Here is a 23,434-nt window from a genome sequence, read left to right as displayed (position 1 = left end):
AGGAACTGGACCTCAGTAGCCTATGAGGTTTTTTTTTTAATTGAGCAGCTGTATGATTAAAATAATAAAATGTTTAAACCTTAAATATGCCTGAGCTGATAGTCCCACTGAGTAATACAGACACTTGATGGGTCCAGTGAAGAAAAACATAATAAATATATACAATTATTTTCAATAATTACATTAAATCTGTTATAAAGAATGTTCATTCCTGTGTGAAGCAGTGATACACCGCAGAAATCATGAAGGAAAACAAATTAAAAACATGATTTTGTCAGTGACATTTTGAGTTAATGACACACATTTTATCTTTTTAATTCAAAATGTAACAAAATGACCTCACCTTTGCGGCTGCTCATGTTGCTTTTATGGAGTCTGGTCGCAGTGATTTTGTTAAATGTCAGGTGGATATTGTTCTACTTGAATCAAATGTTTCCTGTTCATGTCTTTGTGTTTTTTGTCCATATTGATCTCGGTCAAATTGCAAAGCCTTTGTTTTTTTCAAAAGGCCAACCTTCGTATAAAATGTCCTAACACGGCTCTCAGTATAATCATAGCCGCTGTTAGCCGCTTTGAATTGCCAGCGGGCCCACTTGTGTTAAAAGTGTGGGCGCTTGTCATGCTCCGTAATATGCTTCGGATAAAACCACCCACCAAATGTCAGGACCCGGTGAGATCCGGCAAAGTATTTGACAGAAGTATTTGGTGAGGAGTGAAAATCGTTGTGTCTTTCCCCCGCCGAGACACACAGTGATGGGGTTCTCCAGATGAAGAGGGCCTGTCAGCGTCTGGAGGGTGAGGCTCTGGCAGGTGGGCAGGGAATCGTAGCAGAGCAGACAATGTGCGCTGGTCTGGCTTTCTGTCAGTGGAAGTACACACACTCGCACACACACACAGACTTAGGGTTAACTGTCTGGCTGAGCTTCTGATTGACGGAGGAAGAGTAGCACTTTGCACCGTTTCTCGGCTGATTCCTGTCATCTGTTCTAACGTAGTGGAGGTCCAGACTGTGACTGTTGGATAAATGTTCACCTTTTAGACCACAGGTCGAAAAGCAGGGGCATATTCTACTGCATTTAAAGCAGTAAATACCGTTTTATAAATGTAAGAATCTTGTTAGAATGACTCCACATTATAGAAAACAAAGCTACGTTTACTGTGTTCTGAGATATTTTTAAAAGGAGTAACATTTTGAATAAGCTAAAACGCCTCAAAAACGGAGCTAAAATAGAGTGAAAATTATTCTTATTTCTTAGTTGGCCGAAAATGTTATTCGAAACTAATGCCCTCTCTCAGACAACTAAGCCATTAATAGGCGTTCTATATATATGCACTTTGCTTAACCTCCTCTAAAGGAAGACACACATAGCCTTCATCATAACTCATTTATGCACGGCATCATTTCAAAAATGAGAAAATTGAATGTAAAATGTAATGTTAAGGAAAAGTTGGAGAGTGTTAGTAACAACAGGAAATATATTTCCAGTGTAGAATACTGGTTATAACTCAACCCTGAATGTAACCTGTTCCTCAATGATATAGCAAAAATATCCAGTTGTCCAGTGATTTCCATTTGATCAATATACAGAACTATTGAACAAATCATTCAGCTCTGCTTCGTTATTACCGATGGTGTTGCCACATAAAGAATCCTCTTTCTGTGCATTGGTACATTAGGATTGTGAAAGGGAACACAATCATTTGGACAGAGAAATGTTCATGTAGGCTGAATACAGATTGTGGGTCCCTCTATAATGAATATAAAATGTGTGTATTATCCTAGTAGCAAACATTCAGTTGCTCTAGCATAAACTTGAATTACATTGTTACCAGCCAGGTTCAAACTTAACTGATGACATGATTTTTATTTATTGCAGAATTAAAATGTCTCTCAATGTTTTATTGCCTTTTAATAATATTTCCACATTTACAAGCACACACAAAACAATGACAACAAAAATGAACATTACATCACTGCTAAATAAGATAATTAACTACCAAAGACATAAACTGTCTTGACAGCACTTAAACTAAAGTACTTAACTTAAACTTAACTACTTGACGCATAGAAGTACACTACAATAAAAAAGCAAAGTAAAGAACTACAAAAGAAAAAACATATATATATATAAACTGTATATACCCTCATTTTTCAGCAATTCCTCTTACCATGGCTCAGGCTACAGTCTTTAACGTTTTTATTCCATGGCTATCATGAACACAGGCTTGATGGCAGTTGAAGTGAGGGATAATAGAGATTGAGGAATATGTCTGCCAGCAGCAGGGTTTCATATTATTTTCTGTACATTATGTTCCGAGAGCGTGGCTGAAAGAAACTTTAAAACACATTTCCCACTGTGTGCTCTCCTTGTACTGAACTGTGTTATTAGGTCTGAAATAACAGCAAAGAGGAAAGTAGTGTTATTTCCTTTGAACAGCAGGGCAGCAGACATGTATTAACTTCACCTAATAACTTCAATATTGCGGCTGTTGTTTCCTGAAACCTTTTTTTTGTCTCAAACCTATTTCATTTCACGGACATACCTTTCATTATAAATACAGGAACAGTGTCTTGCTCTCTCAGAAGCACCGTTTGTTTTGTTTAATGTTGGTTTTGGTTCGTCGTTTATGTTTTTCTAGGAAATAATACAAAGGGTGATGTACACTTTTGAGTCTAGAGACTAGGGCTGTGCGATTATGGCAAAAATCATAATCACGATTATTTTGGTCAATAATTGATATCACGATTATTAAATACGATTATTCATTGACTTTGAAAACGTCAATTTATTGAACTTTAAAACAAATTAAAATAATAATTTGAACAGTATCTGTTTAACTGTTGATTACCCTGAACGTATAATTCAACTGAAAAACCAATAAATAAAATAAATGATACATTTATATTTACATTTAAATAAATAATATCAAAAATAATAAATACCAATAAAAAAAGATCAACAAATATTTTGGAGCGCACTTCAACAAGCTAATAAACATATATACATATGATAAATAAATTAGACTATAAAATAAATTAGATCAAATATTTTGCAGTGCACTGTCACAACCTAATAAGCAAAATAATCGTTTTTTCCGATTATGTTGTTTTCGTAATTGTGGCAGGCCAAAATCGTAATTGCGATTAAAAAACGATTAATTGCACAGCCCTACTAGAGACTGATAAATTGTCCTCATCCTCCCAACATGCTCACTATTACTATGAAAGTACAATGTTCATGTTCTTATTATAGTGTGTAAGCATGCTCATTTGCTAATTGGCATGAATTGCAAAGCACAGCAAAGGCTAATGGGTCTTTAGTTCTGGAGAAATATATGTGAACCTCGCTAAAGTCAGGAGCTTTGGTCCCAGCTGAAAAAACGGACTAAATTCAGCCATAACGAGTTTTTTTCAAAGTCAATTTTTATTTGTGTAGCCTAATATCACAAATCATTAATGTGCCTTAATGGCTTTACAATCTGTACAGTGTATGACACCCACTGACCTACCTTTTGATAAAATAGGAAAATGTGAAAGACTATTGCTGCATATTTCAAGGCCATTTCCTACCAGAAGCTTTATTATTTATTACGACTCATCATTCACCTTCAGTCAGAAAGCGGTGTTATTGCACTTGAACATAAAATATTACTGTCCTTGATGAGAAGCTCTTGAACTGATCTTATCTTTAGTTCTAATCTTACTTTGTCCTTTAAAGCTGAATAATAGAAGCAATAATGTTCTACGTGAGTGGTTATGCTGACGGGAGGATCATAGATCTCTGTCTTCATGGCTCCTTGGTTGATCGTCTCTCTCACTTTAAGAAACAGATATTCATGTTAATCGTCCCTCTTCGTCTCTGTCTCTCTCCAGTCGTTGTGCACGGCTCAGAATGTGAACTGCAGAGATCTGGAGGGAAGACACTCCACTCCCCTTCACTTCGCTGCCGGCTACAACCGAGTGTCTGTGGTGGAGTACCTGCTGCAGCACGGGGCAGACGTGCATGCCAAGGACAAAGGGTAAGATTCTTCATGTTATGATTGAATTTTGGCCGAATTAACAGGCCGTTTTTGCATGTATACACGTGTAAATTGCTCATTTAAAGGTCACCTATTATGCAAAATCCACTTTTTCACATCAGCCATTTTGTAACAGGGCTGAAAAAGAGGGGATTATGGGATGCTACAATGGGTGATCTGTTTGGTATTTGGAGCCAAACACTTCAGAGACATGTTTTGTATTTATCTGAGACCTATAATATATTGATGAAAAACAGTATAATAGGTGACCTTTAAATCCTGATAAGTGATGAAAGTTATTCATTTCTCTACAGAGGCCTGGTCCCCCTCCATAACGCCTGTTCGTACGGTCACTACGAGGTGGCCGAGCTGCTGGTCAGACACGGAGCCTCGGTCAACGTGGCCGACTTGTGGAAGTTCACGCCGCTCCACGAAGCCGCCGCCAAAGGCAAATACGAGATCTGCAAACTGCTGCTGAAGGTTAGCATGCACTTTCCTTTCCGAAAGCCTTACAAACTCTCAGTGAAACAAATGAATATCAATTAACTGAAGCATAATCAACTATTCTTTGGATACCCAGTGGCAGCCACTTCTATGAAAATCAGACAAGTGATGAATAAAATGTGTGGAATAACAGTCATTACAGTCCTTAAATTGGCGGTATTTGCTAAAAGGCATGATTTGCCATGCTCTCTGGGAGTTTATTCTAACCAATCAGACTACAAGGCTTGTGAAATGTTGCAGTTTTACAGCTTTATTTTCCATCACAAACACCTCCAGACAAAGCAACACCCCCACACTGTTGTTGCCATATGGAGGCGCATAAATTATTATTAGATCAACACACAGCAAACTGAGACGAACATCAACTGCAGGGAAAATGTGCTGCTTCAACATTTTTATCCAATGGATTACTTTACTGTTGCAACACAAAGAGAGGAAACTGGGAGCGATCTGTTGGACGCATTAAGGAAAATCAAACTAACAGAATGGGAGAAAAGAGTGGCCAAAACAATACTACAGAATTGGAGTTGTGTTAAATAGATTTAGAAACTATTGCTCATATGGATAGGACATGAAACAGAGAGAGATCAGCAGTGAGGCGGTGCAGCCAGAGAAGAGATCAGTAAGGTCAGACGGACAAACTAAAGTGCTGCACCCAACAGTTCACTGCAGCAGCAATTACTAATCGGGGGGGATAAGTGCAGTTGAGCAGTGCTGGTGGTGACAAAGTGACAGTGTGGGGATGCAGGGGGGTGGGGGGGTTTGGAGTTGCTGGAATGACAGATATGGTTGAGTGGAGTGGGCCGTGTTAAGGAAGGTGACAGCTCTTTGGGGAGGAAAGTGGTTTTCAAGTGAAATGGAAAAAAGACTTATCAAATAGGTCATGACTTAAAAACCTGAAGCAGAAGAAAAACAACTGGGATCTGTGTGGAGCGAGGACAAATTAACACACGGAATTCCATCAGTTCAGCTCATTGCAGTCTGTTCTTCTGAAACCTGAGTGGAAATGACAAAACATTTTAGAAATATCGCAAAAACAATCTTGTTAAAATAGTTGATGTAAAAATGATTAGCAAAATTACATTTGGTAAAGGAGAAACAAATTAAAGGGGCCCTATTATGCTCAACCCTCTGAAGGGATTTGAGCCTTTGCAGACCATTTACATGCACACAAACCTATATAACACACTACAGGAGAGGGAAAACCCCAAAAAAGCATAATGGTGCTTAAGGAAATAAACGTGATGTATACAAAAGCTTTTGCTACCCTGAAGAGACCAGATTAGCAGCTAAATCAAAACAGTTTTAGGTCCATCTGGCGGTTATCTTGTTGTGTCCACTTCTGCTGCGATGGTATAAGGGTTTTCAAACTGGACAATTGTCGCTATCTACTTTAAATCTCGCTTCACCAAGTCCTATTAATACCTTAATAGTAGTTAATCGAAAAACAACCGCCATTCGCCTAATCTTTTGCCAATTTTCGCATCGTTTATTCAAAAGTTGGCCCAACATTTATGTAAAAACATGAAGCATTAGGGCTGTTCTAAAGACTTTCTAAGATTTATGATGGCCTTTCATTAGGGTTAGGGGTTAGGGTTATCAACTACACCTACCTGTAGTTTCTAAATTGCAACAATGAGATGATTTTGTAGCTAATTCAGCAAATCCTCCAGTAGCACAATCCGCCTCAGCAGCTTCGTTCATGTTCATTTCACAAAATCTCTTATTTATCTATAGCGAGTGATTTTGAGTTCCCGTCTGGTGTGACCTCAGTGTCAGTGTGTGACCCTGGAGTGCTGCTACCTCCCAGTAAGTGCTCTCCAAACAGCCGTTGACTTCAGAGATACAGCAGCTCCCTCAGGCCGCTCTGATCTGAGGTCTGGAGGCAGAGGTTAGAAACACACATACAGACGATCGATTCTTCAAGGTGGTGGGAAGGTTTGGCATTTTTCCACTCTGCTTGGAAAATCCTAAAGTAAGCTTGAGCTTGGCAGCGCCCTCATTTCCCCTCTTAACACACACATACACAGAATCCCCCACATAGGAGTTAATCTGCCGCGGCCCCCGGGATACAACTGTTCTCTCTTTTTTGGATAAACTATTCCTGAGTTCAGCAATAGGTTTTCTTTTGTCTGCTCTGTTTGTTGTCAACTTCCTATTGTCCCCTTTCTGTGTAGGATCTGTGCTCGGAATAAAATTAGCTCCAAGTGATGTGATTTTCAGCGGGGATTTTGTGATGCACAAAACACGTATTAGCATTTCTTTTGTTGGGAGAGAAGTTGAGGAACATAATGCGTTTCTCCTCCAATTAAAGGAGAATCTGCTTTGTTAGCACTTGGCTTGAAACGTGTGAACTCCCATGACTTGTGATCTGGGTGTGATGTGTCATCGTCTTGCAAGAGACCGACCTTCAGGCAAGCTGTGTGACATTTTCCTTTTTGGCTTTCTTTTTATTATGGATGTCACTGTTCACAATAAACCCCCATATATGTGTGAGTTTGTGACCATGCTAGCAGTGTGGCTCTAGAGAGGGTCCAAACTGAAATATCTGAACAACTATTGGCTGGAATGCCGTGACATTTGGTACAGCCACTCATGGTGCCCAGATTGTGAATCTTAATGGCTAAAGGCGTCCAAGATTTTGTCTTTCTTGTTGTTGTACAATATTCTAAAGATAAATATGGCATTGCTCTCAGACTCAGCTCAATTTTGGGTTTAGCGCTAATTAGCAAATGTTAGTACAGCCTAAACGAGCCACAAGCATGACTGTAGAAATACAATTCCTCCAAAAGTTATCATCTGTCTATAAGTTACTCACCTTGTGTATTTCTCGAATGCCTCCACGATGAACAAAGAATCCAAAAACTGAATTGAAGGAAGTGGATAAATGATTTAAATAGTACATCATAGCAAAAAAGCATATTTTCTTCAATTATCTAGATCACGTAACTTGATATATGACACTTGGATTATAGGGGTTTGGTCTTAACTGGGTAACGGGCGCTGTGCCCTCTTACTTTTGGCGTGCGCCCTCGAACCAAAATGCTGATTTTCCCCATTACATTTTAAAGTGATGCCAGAAAACAATATTTTTGTTCCTCGAAAACGGTATTATAACTAAAGAAATATGAAAATGTAGTCCGTCAGACGGTATAGACAGCTTTGTTTTTATGGAGCTCCGACGCCTCGTTGTTTAACGTCCGCGCCGCCATCTTGTATACGGGCGTTCTCACGAGAATTGTATATACAAGATCAGCGCCCTCATACGATATTTTTCTAGAAAAAACTGGATGATTTGAATTTGTATTGCTGTTGTTGGGTCATCATTTACTTACTCCTTTTTTGGATTCTTCGTTACCCGTGGATTCATGCAAATTCAAGGCAACAGTGGGTGACTAATGGATATACAAATGATCATTTTTGGGAGATGCATTCCCATCTTATTTGTGCGCAAATCAAAAATAATAAATGCATCAGCTTTTCTGAGCAAGATAATTGTTCAAAGAGCTCAAAGGTTGCAAAAGTATTCACTTCTGTAAATGGGAAATCTTTCATGAACTGAATATAGGCGGAATCCATCGAAAGACTCACAAAAGCGACATGTGTTTATATGTTAATGTCCCCAATTATGACTTGAATGGGTCTCTATTCTCACTTTCCTGGAGTGTGAATAAATTACAGTGAGAATATGATTACAGCAGCAGCAAAGGGATAATAAAAAAAGTAGGGCAGACAAATCAGAGGAGGGATAGGTTCAAAAAGTTTTTTAACGGGAATACAGCAGCGACAGATGTTTAACGGACAGTTTCAGGACAGCAGTGGATACCCGGGGGAGTGGTCTCACAACATCAAGTTTTAATGAGGGGTTTTACAAAACTTGAAATGAAATGACAAGTGAAAGTGTCACCTAGGCATTGAACGATGAAAATGTTTTTCTTTCCAGCCCGTCTCCAGGGTGTGTGTTTTCTACTTCGCTGGGTGTCCTGTGCTCACCCCTCTATCTCCCTCTCTCCCGCGAATTACCTTCATCCTCCCCTCGCTTGTCATCATTTTTTGCTTGTCAAATATAAAAGTTCCTCTGGGATTCAAACAGTAAGGGATTTAGGGGACTGATGTTTTTGTTTTGGGAACGTTGATGACAGTTTATATTCTGTACCAGGAGTAGGGTGGCTAAATGATTTACAATAAGGATATAATTGGGATTAGATTATTGTGCCTTTTGTCCCTTTTTTGGAAAATATATCACACTCATTCTAATGTTCATTATAAACATGAGGTTTTTGTCCATGCTACTATATTGCAACACGCCTATTTTGTACCAACATTAAGCCATTTTGTCTTTGTCATGACAGGAACATTTATGCTTTTTGATTGAAAACACTGTCTGCCATAAATATTTTAGTGTGCAAGCAAGGACTTACGGTTGATAAAACATTTACCTTTTTTTTAAAGAAAATCTTTGTTTCTTCCTTTTCTGTTTTGGCCTGCAGCACGGAGCAGATCCCACCAAGAAGAACCGAGATGGGAACACGCCTCTGGACCTGGTGAAGGACGGGGACACGGACATCCAGGACCTGCTGCGAGGGGACGCCGCACTGCTGGACGCCGCCAAGAAAGGCTGCCTGGCCCGGGTGCAGAAGCTCTGCAGCCCCGACAACATCAACTGTCGGGACACGCAGGGACGCAACTCCACACCTCTGCACCTCGCAGGTAATTCACATGAAGAGACATCAAATAAAAAGCTGCGCACACATTCACAGATCATTCTAATAAGTTGGCATGTTACGTTGGAGGCTAAATAAAGGATTAAAGCCAGGTTTGTTGTTACTGATTGGCTGAAGTTTGTAGGATTCAAGCAAATTTGAACATATCTTCTGGTCACAGAGTCTCCTGGGATTTGTGCCTAGTGTAGTGCCAAGAACAAGGTAGTAAACCCCCAGACATCTGAAGTGTTCAGGGTAGAAACAGCGTGTTCACTGACAGGCAGACTGGAAAACTGAGCAATTTCATTATCATTTTTATTACACATAAATCACTTATTTTACTGGTGTTATTGTATGGGGAAACCAAGTGAAAACCCTCATGGTGTTTAAAAAAACACACCGGTTTATGTCATTTTTTACGTGGCATGACATCCATGAAAAAGGTAGCTGATTGGTTCCTTTTTAAAGAGGCCCTTTTATGCTTTTTTTGGTTTTCCCTCTCGAAGTGTGTTATATAGGTTTGTGTGCATGTAAATGGTCTGCAAAGGCTAAAATCCCATCCTCATTGGACTCCTTTATTTACTTCAGTAACATCACTATGTGACACTCGCGCTTCTACTGGCAGCACATTGTATCTGATAGGCTAAGGGGTGGGATATCTCTAAGCGGTTCAAAAGTCACAACAGAGCTGACCAGAGTGGGTTCTGGTTTCAGACAGAGGGTGAAAAGAGGTGCTGCAGCACAGGCAGTATGAGAAAAATAAAGAGCTTTTGAAGATGAAAGCATGTAAACATGTCACAGTAGAGGCACTACATATAAATATGAACTTGAAAATAAGCATAATAGGGCCCCTTTAATCTTTAACAAATAAATAAAGGTAATTCATGTTACAGATAGACATAGTTTCTATAGGTTTTTTACAGTATTTATCAGTTAAAACCACATAGAAAAACAGTGAAACGGTACACTCTGCTAAAAGAAACCAAACCAAACAAAGGGGTTCAGCATCTCAAAAATATACCTGGGAGCCTGACCACGCAGTGCCTCTAAAGCAATCTGCAAGATCTTAAAATAAGTAGTTAAATGCACCGGGAGCAGTGAGGGGAGGCAGGGATGAGGGCAATGTGTTGTTGTTTTTATGGTGACATAAAACTAGTAGCTATAGCGTACTCTATATAACGACCTTGGATCTCACACAAACTTGATGAAGTTTTAAACCCTGAAAGCAGAGATACTGTGGGTCTTCTAAGGTGCACGCACACGCACACGCGCACGCGCACACACACACACACACACACACACACACACACACACACACACACACACACACACACACACACACACAGGATTTATTCAGGTTCTGTAATCGTGATAAGCTTCAGAGATAACACCACTCCGCATAAACATAAGACAGAAATGTCTTTGAACCGCACCTTTAAATGTCAGGGAGTGGCAATATTTAGATAGTATATTTTTATCTTTGTGCTTGGTACATTTACTTATCGAGACCGCCATAAAACATCGGGCACACACTCTGACACGATGGGGAGATTACAAAGTAATGTTGTGAGAGCTCGCTTAAGGTTAGGCTAAACTATGGTCTCTTAATCTTAAATAAAGTCACGACCCAGTGATTAACGTGTTATCATAATGTTGGAATTAAACCGTGGTTGTCAGGGGTGAAGGTAAATGCCTCTGCCTGCATTGTTTCTTCATATAATCCATACAAAATCTGTTCCTGTGTTTCTAGACTCTATATTTATAAAGCGTTTCATTACTAACCTAGTGTGTGTGATGATACAAGTAGATCTTAATACGGAACTATTTTTGCTGCACGATTGGCATTTTTAAAGTTAAGAAACTGCAGAAAAACACTTTGAAGGTCTTTTTTCTTCTTCACAGCTCTGACCATTTAGACACACACCCACGCACCCTCTGCCTTGCTTGTAAAAGGAAAAGATGATTATAGGCTGTCATGCTGCAGCTTATGTAGGCTGACACTGTCTTTCCTCCTCTCTCCTTACCTGACTTTATTTTGTTTCTCCTTTTCCCTTATTTATCTGACTATCTCTCTACTGTGCAGCGGGCTATAATAACCTGGAGGTAGCAGAGTACCTGCTGGAACATGGAGCCGATGTGAATGCACAGGACAAAGGAGGGCTCATACCTTTACACAATGCTGCTTCATACGGGGTGAGACACACACACACACACACACACACACACACACACACACACACACACACACACACACACACACACACACACACACACACACACACACACACACACACACACACACACACACACACACACACACACACACACACACACACACACACACACACACACACACACACACACACACACACACACACACACACACACACACACACACACACACACACACACACACACACACACACACGTTATTTGGCAACACTGCAGTCTTGAGGACCGTGCTGCTCACATACTTGTTGTCTGGTGCAACTCGTATCCAATAAAAGTATTAACTGTTCCATTAAGTGCTGAGACAAATTAGGCTTTTACTTAACAATTTGTATGATCACGTAATTGATAAAAAAATACCAAGAAAGCCAAATATTCACTGGTTCCAGTTTTTTGGTTCCAAGTTGTGTCTGGTGATCTTTTTATGACAAAACTAGCAATTTGACGACATCCTCTTGGGCTTTGGCAACGTAGTTTGGCAATAATTTTTTGGGGATAACTGCTAAATAAAAAACACTGGGAGAATGAATTGACTTAGATAAACATCGTAAAGTTTGCCAACTGTCAAAGCAACATTTGTTATTTATTATTTGAGACTTTAAATCTATTGTTTCATGTAGGATGCATATCCCAAATGTGGAATATTGTTGCTTACTTAGTGCTGATGAAGACTGAAAGCGTCTTGCTGTTCACAGCTCAGTTAATGCCTGCAGATATTTGTTTCTGTTTACGTGGGATGGTAAGAACCATATTAATTCCGCCCTACTTCCCAATTTATATATTTATCATTAACCTTATGACATCATTCTTAAAAATCCATGTAAGTAGTTTTTCCTCCATCTGTTGTCCTTGGTTGCCTCTCAGTCACATTTTGCTTATAGCATAACAGCATCCTGCTCCTGTAAGAGTCATGAATAAAAACTTGATGAGCTGTGCGTTTTGGACACACACACACACACACACACACACACACACACACACACACACACACACACACACACACACACACACACACACACACACACTCTCTCTTTAGGATCCCCCGCTGGTACTCCAGACAAGCTACATTGTGTTTGACGCTAAGACATGAGCCGGAGACACAATGAGAAAAAAAAGAACAGGAAGAGAAGGCAAGGAAAGACTAGCGGGAAAACAAGAATGATGATGAAATGAATAATTCACAGTTTCTCTTCCAGACAAATCACACACACATTTAAATAAAAAGTAGATGGTGATTTTTATAGCACTCTTACACCATGGCTTCATTCATTTCCTTTATTGCCGCTGTCTCTCTTCCATCCTCCCACCACCTGCGATTCTTTCTGCTCTCATTTTCTAATCTCTTTTCCTCCTCTTCTCCCCTCCTTCCTCCCCTCTACCTCCTCCCCTCTGTCTAGCACGTGGATATCGCCGCCCTGCTGATCAAGTTCAACACCTGCGTCAACGCCACAGACAAGTGGGCGTTCACTCCCCTCCATGAGGCGGCGCAGAAGGGGCGGACGCAGCTCTGCGCTCTGCTGCTGGCCCATGGAGCCGACCCCACCATGAAGAACCAGGAGGTGCAGACGCCGCTCGACTTAGCAACGGTATGAGAGACTTTTAGAAGAAATCATACCCAGAATCCGCCCTCATTTCTTCACATTAGGCGCCTGATTCCTGTTGTGAGCCAGCCAACGGCGATATCATTAGCAAAACTGATGTTTGACTGGTTATGAGAAACTAATCAGACAGAAGGGTTTTAAGGGTGGGACAGGTAGCGTCAAAACTTCTAGCTCCCTAATGAGGCTTCCTAATAAGCCTCCTAATAAGGTTCCTTGCCTGTACAGTAGGTACCATAGTTTGCCGGTGTTCCCTAGGGAATAACACGTCCCTCCTGCTGATGTCTACAGGAGGATCAACTTGTGATGCTGCTAATATTATCACAAAGCATCTACAGATTAGAGGACAGAACATGCTTGTAGCGTTTTATTGTTGACTATAAATAACAAGCCATGTTGTTTAACACATAAGTAGCAGTGTGCTGAACAGTCTGATCATTTATAGGCTGTCAAACTGAACCTCACTCCCAAGGACAGCTGGAATATTCCAGCTGCTCCTTCGAAGTGCATTTAACTGAAGAGCTGACAATAGGCAATTTGATTTGAAATGAACAGCAGGTCAGTTTTTAAATCAGGCATGTTCCCCCACTATTCATGTGGTGCATGTTCATTTGAGGCGTTTTGTTGTTCTTCTTGGCAGTTATCTCAAGGCACTAATAAACGGTCCAAACACATCTCAACTTGGCAGTGAGAAATTGCAACAAATTCCTCCACATATGAAGTGAAGTTCATTCGAAACAAAGCCCACTCTTGCTCAATTCATGACATCCGGGTAACCAGCAGACTTTAGGAGGATAGATATTTGCTACACATTATTGTCAGTTCATACACAAACATTATATTACATTAAAATTGAAGTGAATACTTTGTTTTAGCTGGATAGAGTTTATTAACAATTTTGTTGTCTCTTTGTCTGTCGCAGGCTGATGACATCAGAGCGTTGTTGATTGACGCCATGCCTCCCGATGCCCTGCCCAGCTGTTTGAAGCCCCAGGCCACTGTGGTGAGTGTGGACACTGACATAGAGTACAGACAAAGGGCTATTCGATGACACTTAATCTTGTAGTGGCCATATTATGTGTTAGCTGTAAGAAAAAACTGCTAACGTATGTGGAAATGATGCTAAATCGCTCATTATTATAATAAGCTGAAGCAAGTGTGAGAATTGACATTGTATTAATGTAAGAAGTGTTAACGCTTAAAACAACTGAATGCATTAAACATTATATTTTCAATTGAAAGCTAAGGGTGCATCTATGGCTATTTTAATTAACAATTCATCTGCTGATTGTATTCTAGATGTATTCATTTGTTTAAGAGGCTGAATAAAGAGTTTTTAGCCATTTTAGCATGAAAAATGACTTGAATTATAGAAAATCTAAATATGAAGTCATGTGTACCGTAACAAATGAAATGTCTGTTGAGCTGTAAACAATGAAAGAACTGGTAGAGATTGCACTGTAAAGAGTTGTAAACTGTTAGTCAGTCAGTACAGGAGTTTAGTGATTCAATTTGACCCATTGGTCCATTTAACCAAATCTCCTCTCCCTCTCTCAGGTGAGTGCTAGTGTGGGGGGTGCAGGTGCGGCAGGGGGCGTCTCTCCGTCTCCATCCCCCTCCTGCCTGTCTGCTGCCAGCAGCCTCGACAACCTGACCACGTCCCTCAGTGACCTCACTGTGGGCGGGGCCACCGGACCAGCTGATGGAGCGTCTGGGTCGGACAGGAAGGAAGGAGAAAGTATGTACAGTTTCATCTTGAATCAAAGTCTGGTTCTCTTCTAATGAAAACTGTTTTTGAGTCAACCTGTGCGTGGAGGAAATTCGACACAAAAACAACCTGTTGGTTAAGAAATGAACGAATAATAGAAGTTTAAAGCAAAGTTTTGTTATTTAATAAAGTCAAAAAAGTGAATCTATTTCAGCTGAAAGGACAGAGTCTAACACCAGCAAGTTAGTACTAGATCTGACAATATACAACAGAAAATACAAGCACTTTATACACTCAAAACAAAGGGAAAGGGAAGGTCTCAGCAAGGCAATTTACATTACAGGAAGTGTTGAAACGGTTGAAACTTGCATACATGGTAATTACAAACCTAATATCAATCCTAACAATGGTCGAAAAGACAGCCTTCTGTCTGTTCTAAAGAAGTGAGAATTAGTAGCTAGATGTGAATTCAAACTGCAGGGAAATCAAACCAGAGAAGGAAGTGAAATACTTAAATGAGACTTAATGATACATTTACTACAATACTGTGTAACAGCCGATAACCACGCTGATGTGTTTCTGCAGCTCTGCTCGACATGACCATCAACCAGTTCCTGAAGAGCCTCGGGCTGGAACACCTCAGAGAAACCTTCCAGCGGGAACAGGTACATCCTTTTAAGTGTTTGGGGGGGAATCAAAGTGAGAGGGAACAGCACAAGGTGTGAACAACGGGAGAGGATGAAAGTTGGAAAGAGTTACAAGGAGAGATTGCAAGCAAAGTCTTTTTATAATGGAAATAGTTTTGTATTCTCGTAGTTCATTCGCTTCAGGGTTACATACTTATTCGGTCTTGGTTTGAACTCATTTCTCAGTTTTCTTTGGTTTTGTCAGTCCACCACTTTGGTCCAGACTGAGTTATCTCAACAGCAGATGGGTTGCCATGAAAACTGTTTCAGACACCAATGTTCCCCTTAGGATGAACTGTAATCACTTTGGTGATCCCTTTACTTTTTTGTATTCTATCTAGGGCCATCAACAGTTTCACTTTAATGGATTATTATGGTTTAAACGCTAAATACTTGCAAACTAAATTATAATCCCATCGGACTCAGCTGTCAATTGTGTCAAAATTGAGAGTGGGGATGTCAGAGGAGCAACAGAGACAGAAGAAGGATACAGATGGATGGGGGGAGAGAACAAGAAAGGCTTGAGGAGAAATATGAAGAATACAGACAGAAAGAAAGTGAGATTAATCGGTATTAATGGAAACCCTTTTAATCTCACCAATAACAAAAACTCAGATTCATACAGAAGAGTTTACAAAGCATCAAGAGATTTAACTTCAATGCTATCAAACTTCACTTTGGAACATGTCAACCCAGAAACATTAAGCTGTAATGATTGAAAAAGGTTCTACTCTTGCATCTGTTCCCTGTGTAAAGCCCCAAGCCCCTGATTCTCTGTTGTTGTGGAGAAAGCACTTGTCCACACAAAGTGATTCTCTTATTACAGTCTAGTTGGAGCCCCTTCATGCAAAGAGAACGTAATCATGTTTCAAGACGAAGCGATTCTAACTCAATATAAGAAGTTATTTAGCTGGAGATTCTTGGTGGCAGTTTGTGCTGATGCTGCTTTTTAACCTTTGTGTTGAAAGTGTGAGATGGCAGCTTTAAGTGTCAGCTAGTAATGAGATCCAGGCGGAGGTTTCACTTTCTGTTGTTTAAGGTGATGAACTCAAATTGGTGTGAGAGGTTACGGCCCCCTAAAGGTTTCATCTCTTGGCTGTGATTTCTAAAAAGTGAAACTGAGGTTTTTGCCATCAGTTTACTGAGGAAAAACAGAACACTTCCAAGTTTCTGTTTAGTCTCAGTAAACTCCCAGCAGTATTTAAGCTATGATGAAAAACAGCTATTACAGTAATCACAGCTACACAGAGGAACGTAGGTAAAGGTCAGCGTTTAAAAGCGCCTCAAAATACTTGCAAAACTTCACCGTCCCCATTTGCATTTCAATGGTTTGATTACTGCCGTTCATTCACTGACCTTTTCTTCATGCTGCTTCTATCTTTCTCTCATGAATATTCATCCATATTTGATGGCCCATTGTCTCTCTGATATGTCTTAGCTCCTTAAACTTTCTGTATTTTTGGCAATCTCACTGAACAGTTAAAGCCGTTGCCGTTGTGACAAACATTTGATTTAAGTTGACAGATGTATAAACAGAAATATGGTTTGAATAGTTATCTGACACTATGATTATGAAATGTTTTTCTTACTTTCAATTTACAGTCTTTTGACAAAAGACAACCAGAAGCCGGACTGACTGAGGTGTGTGTTGTTTCCGGGCAGATTTCGCTGGACGTGCTGGCAGACATGGGTCACGAGGAGCTGAAGGAGATTGGCATCAACGCTTACGGTCACAGACACAAACTCATCAAGGGCATCGAGAGGCTGCTGGGAGGCCAGCAAGGTCAGGAGAAACACACACACACACACACACACACACACACACACACACACACAGACACACACACACACACACACACACACACACACACACACACACACACACACACACACACACACACACACACACACACACACACACACACACACACACACACACACACACACACACACACACACATCTATTCCTTTATCAGATTCACTGTATTGAAATAAAAACAGACAATACTGGAAATCCAATTGGCTAATGCAAGGAGGTCTGTCTGATGGCGTATCCAAACAAAAGGGCAATAGTTCGTAGTTGCACGCCTTTCCATTTATTGTACATGGAAATAGCATAGATGATACTTTTGTAGTAGCCAAACCAAAATATAGACGGTAACGGTTGAGTTATGGTTGGATTGCGTCGCGTTTCAATTGCAGTCAACAGAAATGAAATGTGTAAAATTACTTTACACATTGGGATTAACAGGTATGCAGATGATATCATTTACCCAGTGACACATACACACATGTTCACAATCACCAATGGTGACATAGTGACTAACCAAATACATGAATTCCATCTACATATTCAGGCCACTTCTCCTGATCAATTGTGAACATGCCTCAGATCAGCACAGAAACACCCCAAATTGTATTTTTTCATCGATACATCACTCTCTTTTTGTTATTTATGGAAGTATAGCTGTTGTTAATGAAATGTTTTAAGTGGTGTCATTTTGTATCCTTCATTTGAACACCCCTTTTTAAAATGTGTGTATTTTAGGTGCAAACCCGTACCTGACGTTCCACTGCTCCAGCCAGGGCACCGTGCTCATCGACCTGGCAACGGACGACAAGGAGTTCCAGTCTGTGGAGGAAGAAGTACGAACACGCACACAAACTACACGCGTTTCCATCACTACATTCATGAGTTTATAGCAGTCTGGTCATTGAAGTTCTGGTAAAGGACACGTTGTCACCTCCTGCTCCTCTGACTACATTTCCCTCTCAATGAAAGCGGTAACTGAAGTAGACAGCAGACATCACTCTGAATGTGTGTGAAATTAATGAGCACCGTCAGATGCTAACAGGTCATTTAAACTGTAATTAGGACATGAGGTCTATCTGGTCTGTTTATAATGATAAATTGAGCGCTGCGTATATTGAAAATCGTATTTTATAGTTATTCATAATTTCTGTCAGGGTTTATAACAGTGTTGTTCAAGATTGATGAACACTGTTTTAAGATGGATACAAGATATAATATATCTATATTTATAATTGTATAACTCGGTATATCTAGACGCTTAATTTAATTTATTATGTTTATATACATATTTTATTTCATTCTAAATTGGATAAACTGTCACATAACCCAATTTTCCCTGGGATAAATAAGTGTGCATTAGTTTCAGCTAGGCGTACCTAATAGGGCGGTGATGGCTCAAACACCAGATATACATCTATAAATAATAAAACATCAGAGTTAACAGAACACTTTCAAAAGGTAATCTCAGTTTGAATTGCTAACTGAGGTGGGCATAATCATTTTTCGGACTATAAAAACACTCCCAGACTGCAGATAGAGAGGTAGAGAACGAGTCCTCATAGAGCGATGAATCACTCAATGAAACTGCATCCCATCAGCTTGTTTTATCCCACACATTTCCCATTTTAACCTTAAAAGCTTTGCATAATTGAGGTATTCTAATCGCCTCCTGTCTGTTTCCCCGTCAGCTTCAGAGCACTATCCGAGAGCATCGCGACGGAGGCAACGCGGGGGGGGTCTTCAGCCGGTACAACATCATTAAGGTGGGTACTGACAACACTACACCAGTTTTCCATTTTCATTACACAGGAGTTAATTAACTTACAAAGATGGAAGTTGTTGTCTTTGAAAATCCATTTGAATACTTAATTCACTCTTCATCCCTAACTCTGCTTCTCCTTTCATTTCCCTCACTGCAGATTCAGAAGGTGGTGAATAAGAAGCTCCGGGAGAGATATTCACACAGACAAAAGGAAATAGCAGACGAGAATCACAACCATCACAACGAGCGGATGCTCTTTCACGGTAAACACACACTATAGTTCAGGGGGGTGGAGTTTTTATAACTATATCACTAAATCACAAATCAAAACTCACCTCTTCAGAACTGCTTTTAATATTATATATTAGAGAATCCAACAGCTTGTTGATTTACTTTTCAAATACAATTTAATGAAGTTATCTTCTTTGTCAACATGTGTTCATACCCTAGAGCTGTTTAACCGCTTTGGAATATAGTGACGCAGCCAAAGGCTAGAGAGCCAAATGCATGATACATGTTCCTGTTCTCTTGAATCTGTCTCTCAGAAAAAAACTAGAATTACTTTGAGATACGTCCTCCATATCTCAAAGATTCTCTGCTGCTTTTTTAAAGAGGCTTTCAAAATGCACCAAAATCTTAAACAAATAAGAATATGTTGAATTTGGAAGTAGTGTTTTTCTCTTTATAAAGTTGTAATCACATCTCTATAGCTTCAGTCACTTCGTCTTAGTTGACAGAAGAAAAACCCAGCATAGTGTTCTGCTCCAACGTTCAGTCACTCCAGTGCTCTGAGATGAACTTGGCTTCGTGCTGCAATGTTTTCAGACTTACAGGCTGACTTAAAGTTTGAACAAATCCAACAACATTTATAGCCGGTACATTAAACCATTTTGGTACATTGGTACACTCGGCAAGAAAGGACAGGGACGTCCCCCTGACGTCGAGGTGATTGAATCCACGGGAGCGGTGTTGTTGTTGTTGATGTTATCAGCAAAGGACATCCGGTTATTAATCCTCCATGTCCACTTCCAACAACAAAGCTCCGCCAGGACACATCCCTCTGGACTGCAGCAGAGTTCTGATCCTTTCAAACTTTGAACACTGCAGAGAAGAAAATCCCAGGAAGTCGTCTGGCTTCACTGATGCCTGAAATTGTGCGTCTAGCACCAACGGACACACCATGTTCAAAGTCTCTCAGATCGTGGATTTCCCAGAGTAACATTAAGTTCAACAGTATCTCAATCTCTCTGCCTTCTCTGCTTCCTTTAAACTTGAGCTTTTATTTATTTGTGATTTACAGTCTGGGGTAGAGAGCTGTTGAGAGACACTTTGTTTTAATCAAATTCAAATGCTATTGGCAGCTAAAACAAGGAGGTTTTCCAGATGGCCATAAAGGAAGCGTCCCTGCCCCCAGCATGCAGTTTCTTTCATGTTTTTGTCGTTTTATGGCCTATTATGTGTCTCTTCTCCTGCCAGGTTCCCCTTTCATCAATGCCATCATCCATAAGGGCTTTGATGAGCGACACGCCTACATCGGTGGCATGTTTGGCGCCGGGATCTATTTTGCTGAGAACTCCTCAAAGAGCAACCAGTACGTGTATGGGATTGGTGGAGGCACGGGATGTCCCACCCACAAAGACCGCTCCTGCTACGTGTGCCACAGGTGAGATGACTCATTACTTTAGAAGAAATATTACCCGTGTCCCAACTCCACAATACAAACTAACTCTAATCAGGGTCTGATTATGAAATCCTTAATTGACCAGTTAACTGAAAAATGTGGCTATGCATACTTAGTCCACTCAACTTTTTTTGATAGATTGTCCCACAATGCATTGCACAAAGGAACAATGGGAGACTCAACATTAAGCTTTCTTTCCCTGGCTGTTTTCTCCAAAGCTTACATTTTGATAAATGTCTATCTGCTCTTCTATCATTTCCTGGTAGTGCAAAACAGCCCAGCACATCAAATGATGTTGTACTTATTGCTAAATCAAAGTACTATGAAAACTAGAATGTACTATTATTATGTATAATAGTACATTGGGAAACAAAGAAATCAGGAATTTTATGATTTTATTGGGAAACAAAGAAATCAGGAATTTTATGATTTTAGAATTTTAACAGACAGTATTTATGTGAGCTACCCATTGACAGCCTGATATTGTGTGTTTGCATTTCAGGCAGATGCTGTTCTGCAGAGTGACGCTGGGGAAGTCCTTCCTCCAGTTCAGTGCCATGAAGATGGCCCACGCCCCCCCCGGACACCACTCAGTGATCGGGAGACCCAGCGTCAACGGACTGGCCTACGCAGAGTACGTCATCTACAGAGGGGAGCAGGTCAGTACACACTTCTTTTCAGAAATAAATATTTATTTTAATGTTTAAATAATCTGTGGACTATATAGTGGTGCAGGAAAGAGTGCCTAACCTGGTACTATTTAACACTTGAAATCTGCAATGGTTTTTTGAATGAGTTCTTGATTAGATGGCTGAAGTAAGGTGTATGATTAATTCAAGCTTACAAGATTTTACCGTTTTGTTATATATTTTAAAATACAATAATAATAATAATGCAAGATCTTTAGAAAGCGCTTTTCCTGATGCTCAAAGATTCTTAGTATAGTGACAACAATTATGTCAGTATACACCATCTTGTAAATGTCAGCCTACAGCAATACATATCGACTGCACCACTTTGATTTAATTGTCATTTGTCTCAAATATATAACAGTTTAACATTGCTATCACATTTCCTGGAATAGTCTTCAAATAGAGCAACATACAAAAATCCGAAAAAATTCTATTTCCAGGGAAACTGAAAATCCTCAAAATTAATTTATAATAATTATTTCGTTTTCTGTGTAATTGATGTATGTACAAGTTTAGCATTCAAAAATAATTAAACTATACTTTTTATAAGTGTTACTGAGATGGTATGTGTCTTTGTCCACAGGCTTACCCAGAATACTTGATCACCTACCAGATAGTGAAGCCTGAGAGCCTTGCTGCCCCGGCGGCCCCCCCCGAGCAGAAGTCCTAAAAGTCTCAGCTCTGCAAGCAACGGACCAGAGCCACTCTCTGAGGGACTAGAACTGAACTGGAGGGGGTTTCAAACCTCACACACACATTTCAAGTCTCCAGAGTTGACCTTGAGGTGGGAGAGGGCGACAGGGCAGAGGTCAGAGATCAGAAAGCCTTTGGAAACAGACCCGGATGTGTCTTACAAGGAGAAGAGGATTTCAGGATGTTGGGGTGCTCAGTTCAAAGCAGCAGAAAGCAACAGATTTTTTTTTATTGATTTGGTCAAATTTTGCCGGAGAAAATGCAAATGGTTTGTTCAACATTTCTGGAGTTCTTCCAGTGAGCTTCTTTTTTTAAATGTGCAGGCCTGCAGCTGGATTCGCAAAACAATTAAGAATGCAATTACACCAGGACACGGTCCACAGCAAAACATAACACTGATGCTGCACTGTAATCTACCCGCAGTTAATGTAAATGTGTTGTTTTGATATTGTGTCCTCTTTCGACTCTGTGAATCATCCACAGCAACAAAACACCTGCCTGAGGCACCTTCCGAAAAACAGCCATTGTCGTGCCGAGGGAACAGGTCCAGCACATTTGATGTTACATTCTCTCCATTTAGGGTTCATGAAAACAAGAGGCAGCTCTCTGTGTCTCCTTTTAAACAAAGGAGAAATCACAAAACTAGTGTGAGCAGAGGGACGTAAGAGAGATTACAGCGGACAAATACCCAGCAGTCAATAAGGAACAGACTGCAGACCTTCCACTACAGTCCACACACAGGGACCAAACCTCAAATCCACACAGAATAAGATTGTTTTAAATAAATGTTTACTTGGCCATAAAGACATATTTTGGGCAGAGCCAAGTTGTGACACCTGTCAATCATGAAAATATGCCCTGGATATACCTGCTTTCTCTGCCTTAATCTCAATGACTAAAGAAATGGTGTTTTCCATGATATCTTATACTTATATTTAGCTGTTAAACATGGCGGTTGCTGCTTGTTTCAGCACAGCTCATTCAAAACTCAGTCTGTCACCGGAACAAATCGAGCACACTGTGACACTGAGATGATTTGAAACCCAGTGATATCGTCGGGGAATGTCATTTAACTGCGTACAGCAAGCTCTATATTTATCATCCAAGCTAGTATTTCATATTTTATGCCACAATGACTGAATAATACAGATACAAATATTCAAAGTCCAGACATTTTTTTGTTACAGCTTCTCCCTTGGTGTGAGGATTCTGACTGTTACCAACACATTAAATAGACATTTTTACAGAGCTTAATTCAGAAAACAACTTGACGTAATACTTTATGAAGCCCCAGCATGTCATTAATCCTGAACTTGGCAGTTTAACATTCACATGATACGAGTCA

General features: G+C 40.1%; 1 protein-coding gene across 2 annotated transcripts in view; it reads left to right on the top strand.

The window, feature by feature from the left end:
- tnksa (tankyrase, TRF1-interacting ankyrin-related ADP-ribose polymerase a) overlaps nt 1–22,209 on the top strand; it is a 77,564-nt gene extending 55,355 nt beyond the window's left edge. Inside the window, exons 15-29 of one of the 2 annotated variants that reach the window (XM_034123253.1) lie at nt 3,875–4,020; nt 4,335–4,500; nt 9,015–9,234; nt 11,311–11,420; nt 12,854–13,042; nt 13,977–14,057; nt 14,612–14,792; nt 15,348–15,427; nt 17,111–17,231; nt 17,997–18,094; nt 18,950–19,024; nt 19,181–19,286; nt 20,500–20,686; nt 21,207–21,363; nt 21,980–22,209. In XM_034123253.1, the coding sequence (XP_033979144.1) occupies nt 3,875–4,020; nt 4,335–4,500; nt 9,015–9,234; nt 11,311–11,420; nt 12,854–13,042; nt 13,977–14,057; nt 14,612–14,792; nt 15,348–15,427; nt 17,111–17,231; nt 17,997–18,094; nt 18,950–19,024; nt 19,181–19,286; nt 20,500–20,686; nt 21,207–21,363; nt 21,980–22,066 (2,004 nt within the window). In that variant the 3' untranslated portion in view covers nt 22,067–22,209. Of the gene's footprint in view, nt 1–3,874; nt 4,021–4,334; nt 4,501–9,014; nt 9,235–11,310; nt 11,421–12,853; nt 13,043–13,976; nt 14,058–14,611; nt 14,793–15,347; nt 15,428–17,050; nt 17,232–17,996; nt 18,095–18,949; nt 19,025–19,180; nt 19,287–20,499; nt 20,687–21,206; nt 21,364–21,979 lie in introns of both variants that reach the window. The other variant, XM_034123252.1, reaches the window with a different exon arrangement.
- Nucleotides 22,210–23,434: the final 1,225 nt, after the last annotated feature.

This window comes from Trematomus bernacchii, unplaced genomic scaffold (assembly GCF_902827165.1).
Source record: "Trematomus bernacchii unplaced genomic scaffold, fTreBer1.1, whole genome shotgun sequence".
Classification (NCBI taxonomy): domain Eukaryota; kingdom Metazoa; phylum Chordata; class Actinopteri; order Perciformes; family Nototheniidae; genus Trematomus; species Trematomus bernacchii.
Note: the sequence above shows the minus strand (reverse complement) of the source record. Positions and strands in the feature narration are given on the sequence as shown.